Source organism: Bison bison, unplaced genomic scaffold (assembly GCF_000754665.1).
Source record: "Bison bison bison isolate TAMUID 2011002044 unplaced genomic scaffold, Bison_UMD1.0 scf7180017864336, whole genome shotgun sequence".
Lineage (NCBI taxonomy): Eukaryota > Metazoa > Chordata > Mammalia > Artiodactyla > Bovidae > Bison > Bison bison.
Window position 1 is genome coordinate 334,102 of NW_011494908.1, and position 5,165 is coordinate 339,266.

At 35.8% G+C, this 5,165-nt stretch overlaps 1 protein-coding gene across 1 annotated transcript in view; it reads left to right on the forward strand.

Moving 5' to 3' along the window:
• SH2D1A (SH2 domain containing 1A) overlaps positions 1-1,302 on the forward strand; it is a 29,338-nt gene extending 28,036 nt beyond the window's left edge. The window contains exon 5 of the mRNA XM_010854079.1: positions 921-1,302. Coding sequence (XP_010852381.1) covers positions 921-961 — 41 coding nt within the window. The 3' untranslated portion in view covers positions 962-1,302. The remainder of the gene's footprint in view (positions 1-920) is intronic.
• Positions 1,303-5,165: the final 3,863 nt, after the last annotated feature.

Consider the following 5,165-nt stretch of genomic DNA (forward strand, 5'->3'; position numbering starts at 1 on the left):
GAAAAATGCAACGAGAAAGTAGATGGAGCCGACACCCCAACTGAGGGGAGGCTGTTCCTATGCTATTGGATTTCCACATGCTATACTATAAACTTTTAATAAAACTTTGCGGAAATATAAAAAATACTATGAGCCCACAACATTTTCATCTCTTTTCCCGTCTTGTTTTCCCAAGCCTGTTTTGTGGCTCCATAAGTACCATTTCACTTCACGAATTCAGACACAAATCATTTGAAATAAGGACAATTCTGAGAACATCTGGGTTTGTTCTTTACCTTTGCTTAGCAGATAGTGTTCTCCCTTCAAGGGTGGAAAGGCTAATGTTAGGTTGGTCCACGCGATCCTGATTTCTGGATTTGTGACGCTTGAATTAATAAAATTTTATTGTAGCAAAGGAAAGGAGGTTAGTCGACTTTATTATTCCTCTAGTGCAAATTGTTAAATCTCTTGAGCAAAGCTGTTTTAATGGATATGTAAAGCTAATGACCGAACGCTAGCCAATGTCCTCAGCTGTCAGATTTGTGATAGCTGACATCTATTGAAAGGGGTTAATCATTTGTCTGAAGTAAGAGGATACGTGTTGATTGAAACAATAAATATTTATGATAAAATGAAATGAGTTGTTATTTCCGTTTTTGACAGGACCCAAGCTCAGGCATAAACTGACAATTAGACTCAAGTGGTGAATTAAATTGAGTAGTTAGCTTTTTGAAAAGAAATGTAAATAGAACTCCAATTTACAAATTGGCTCGGTATTCTACTCTCTGTAACAGTTTTGAATACTAGTTGCTTGAGCTAGATCATGGGATTTTATCTTTGTGAACTTTATAAAGTGGGAAATTTTATAAGTTTGAGTTAACTTGTAATTTTAATAGCTTGTAAATTTATCTTTCCTTGATTTTGTTATTGTTTTTCTTTAGGAAGAAGAGACGATCCTGATGTCTTCCTGAAAACACCATGAAGAAAAGGAAAACACACCTTGTACTTTATTTTCAATAATTTAAATATATGCTAAGTCTTATATATAATAGATAATATAGTTCAGTGAGCTACAAATGTATTTCTAAAAACCATCATAGCCCTGTAATGGAAGCATCTAGCATGATGTTAAAGCTGAAATGGACTTTTCGGATAATGAGGAGCTTTGAAATGAGGATTGGGGAAAAATAATTCCACAGATTATTTTCATTTATTATATTTACAAATGGGAAACGATTTAAAAAATAATGATACTTTATAAAAGATTAATGTCATTTCTTGCCAAATATAAATAAAAATAATCCTCAGTTTTTCTCAAAAGCACCATTTTTAGTGAAATATTATTTGATAGCTACTGATTTGAAAATGTCTTGCTTGATTATATGGCAGGAAGCTGGTTCGTGTCCTTCGTCTTTGTCACGTGGGGTTCTGCATTAGGTATGATGCTCTCCACTAGCTATGATGTTGTAGGCTCTTTGGGGATTTTTGAAGCTATGCCGTGTGTGTTGAAAACAAGTGCTAAACAGTGAAGAATTTCTCTTTAATTCTGAAAGCAACCTTCTTGCCTAGTCTTACCTAGTGTTCTGATGTTAGACAGTAAAATCCACAGACCAGTCTGGAGTTTAAAAATCTTATAATTTAAATTACGCTCTAAATGTTTATTATATTTGATGCTATAGAATTGAAATTATATTACAAATCCAATGAAGTGGGCTTTACTTTTTTTCATTTACCTCTACCGCAGTAGTTGCCACTCCATGTAAAACCTCATTTTGAAAGGGAGCTTTAGCAGTTGCGGCTCATTGGCCGTGGCTCGTGAGCAGCTGAGTTACAAGCCGTCTTCTATGAGGTGGCCAGACAAGGCCATCAGAAGTTTACAGGTGACATTAATTTTTAACAATTCCAAGTGATTGCAACCTAAGTGAGAGCCAAGATTTTACACAGTGATGGCTACTGGTATTTTCTTCTCACATTTATATTTTCACGACTCTTGCAGTTCGATTATATGTCAAGTTGCTTCAGGGCTCAGAGAATTCATTCACTCAGCAAACACAATAGGTACCCGCGTGGAGAAGTGAGAACACCTAGCCTCCCTGGTCAGGCAGCCCCTTGCCTAGTTGGACAAGAAAACAGTCAATAAAAGATAATAAAGAAAGTAACAATAAAAAGCAAGAAAGTAACAATAAAAGTTGATAAGTACATGGTAAGTGAGGGTCCAATGTGTAGGTGGATTTGTCTTTTTTCTAAATGTTCTACTCCATTTATAGTTATAAAATATTGGATATTCCCTGTGTTTTACAATATATCCTTGTAGCGTATTTTATACAGAATAGTTTGTACCTCAATTCCCTACGCCTTTATTTCCCCTCCCCCTCCCTCTTGTCATTGGTAATGACTAGTTTGTTTTCTATACCTGTTTGCTTTTTTAATTTTTAAATTCACTAATTTGTTGTATTTTTAAGATTCTACATATGTGACCCCATATGGTATTTGTCTTTCTCTGACTTGTTGCACTTAGCATAATACCCTTTAAGTACCCATGTTGCTGCAAATAACAACATTTCCTTCTCTTATATGCCTGAGTAGTATTCCATTGTATATATACTACATCTTCTTTATCCATTAATCTGTTGATGGACAGGTTGCTTCCATAGCTTGGCAATTATAAATAATGCTGCTCTGAACATTGGGGTGCACATATCCCTCGAATTCGTGTTTTTGTTTTTATTTGGATATATACTCCAAAGTGGAATTGCTGGATCATATGGTAGCTCTATTTTTAGTTTTTTTTGAGAAACCTCCATATTGTTTTTTCACAGTTCAGTTCAGTCGCTCAGTCGTGTCGGACTCTTTCTGACCCCATGAATCGCAGCATGCCAGGCCTCCCTGTCCATCACCAACTCCCGGAGTTCACTCAGACTCATGTCCATCGAGTCGGTCATGCCATCCAGCCATCTCATCCTCTGTCGTCCCATTTTCCTCCTGCCTGCAATCCCTACCAGCATGAGTCTTTTCCAGTGAGTCAACTCTTCGCATGAGGTGGCCAAAGTACTGGAGTTTCAGTTTTAGCATCCGAAGAACACCCAGGGACTCCACCAATTTGCATTCTCACCAACAGTGTATGAGGGTTCCCTAGGTAGAGCTGTCTCTAAAGGCAGAATGTGTTAATCCAAATATTTCAGCCTATAGTCCATAGGAAAAAGCAAAGTTTCTATGTAAACTAGTGACTTGGAATTCTGTGTTCTTCATGTGAGGTGGTGAGCTTGGTTAATAATTAGTGACCTGCTGAGACACAAAGCTACTCTCTCTGTTGGCAAGGTCTGGTTTCTGAGCATTTAACTTGGATGCTACGGGATTGCAAAGGTGGAATATGGCCACAATGATGATGTATTTGTGTGCCAGTTACCATTTCTAGAAGTAAAAGCATCACTTTAATTTGTAAAGGAATTAAGAAAGCTGACTTTCAATATAAAATGCATATGTTTAAGTACTTTTAAAATATTTGTAGCTTGGGTTTAAATCTTAATAGGTATAATTAATTTTTACCCTAACTTGTTCATTCTGGAATAATCCTAAAAGTATGAATTGTTTGCATGTTCCTTTACCAGAGTCTTTTTTGAAAAAACTTTTTTTTGGAATCATCTATGGTTTATCCTATTATAATAAAGTATTTGAAAGCTTTATTTTCCTAATTTGTCTTAAAATAATCCTTTCAAAAATATTCAAAGATAGGTGCTATTGATATACCAAATAAAGCATTGATGAAGTTCATCTTTTCTTATTGGACTAATTCACTGAAAAAGGTAAGTGCTTTTCTGATTTTGCTACTGTCAAATTTTACAGTTGATGTGCCTACCCACTGTCTTCTTTTGCTGGCCTTTTATTCATCGTTTTTTTTTTTTTTCCACTTTTTCTTTCCTGGCATGAGCATGCTTGCTATTTCCCAGTATATAATAGCTTGCACCTTTACAGAAAGGTCATATCCTTGCCATATCTAAAATATTGCCATGCTAACATATACCTATAATATGCTGAGTACAGGCAGAAAAATGCACATATATTTCTACATGTACACCTTTCTTCAGGGGAAAAAAAGTGTGTCAGCAAGCCCACGAGGAACATGACAGTTTATCAAATACTTGTTCATTTCCTCTGAAATTTGTTCTTAAGGTCAGTAGGAAGACAAGCTTAGATAATTGTCCATTTGGCTGTTGCAGGCAGGGAAACTTTGTGGTAGTACATAGGGAGAATATGCCTATATTAACTCTGATTAACTCTTCTGGTATAAATCGAGGGCTGGGTTTAAGATATTATTTGTGGTAGAATGGATAGAGATTTTAAAATGTGAGAACCAGCTTTAAAACCTGTTAAGAATGTTTAGATGTCAGCTTATGTTTTATTTGATTCACTTTATTGAGTTCAGAATCCAAAGTCTATTAATAATAAAACTCAGATTTGCCCTTGAGCATGTCAAGGTTATGAGATGCCTAGTCTTCCTGTTAGTGGGCTATAAATTCAACTTTGGTGACTATGTTTGCCCTTGCAGTAAATGGGGCACCATAATTTTGCGGTTTGCACTCAGGGTGAAGTTAAACTGCCCAATTTGGACACTTTTATAATTTGGGCTCATTGGCCCAATTTGTAGTAAAAGGCTGGAATTTCATCATTAGGTCATTTGCTTTTTAAATGAATGTTTTTATGTGGAAAGAATGTAACAAACCTGATCGACTGGAGAGAGCCCATCAAAGTAACAAATGAGACTTGAATTTGCTTTTCGGCTTTGTCACTGATTATGCCAGTGATGTACAGTAAGTCAGTCTGTTGCTAGTATCGCATTTGCCAAATAGGAATAAATAAATTAAATACATTCACAATAGTAATATTACCAAATGTTTAAATAGCATTGATATTCAAAGATCTCTGAAAGTGAGGGTGACTAGGAAAGAAACATGGAGAAATCCCTTATTTCCTTTATAATTCTCTCAATGTACAAGCTCTGCTTTCTTTTTGAACTGAGGGTAAGATGCGTAGGTTGAAAAAACAATCTCCAGATGATACTAATATATCCAAGCTACACTCCCCACCCCCATTGCTTTTTTTGTTGATTGGTTGGGTTGAAACAATCAAGATTGTCTTCTGTTCTGTGAATCTTTTCAAGGTATCTCTATATATTGGTACTCTTGCCT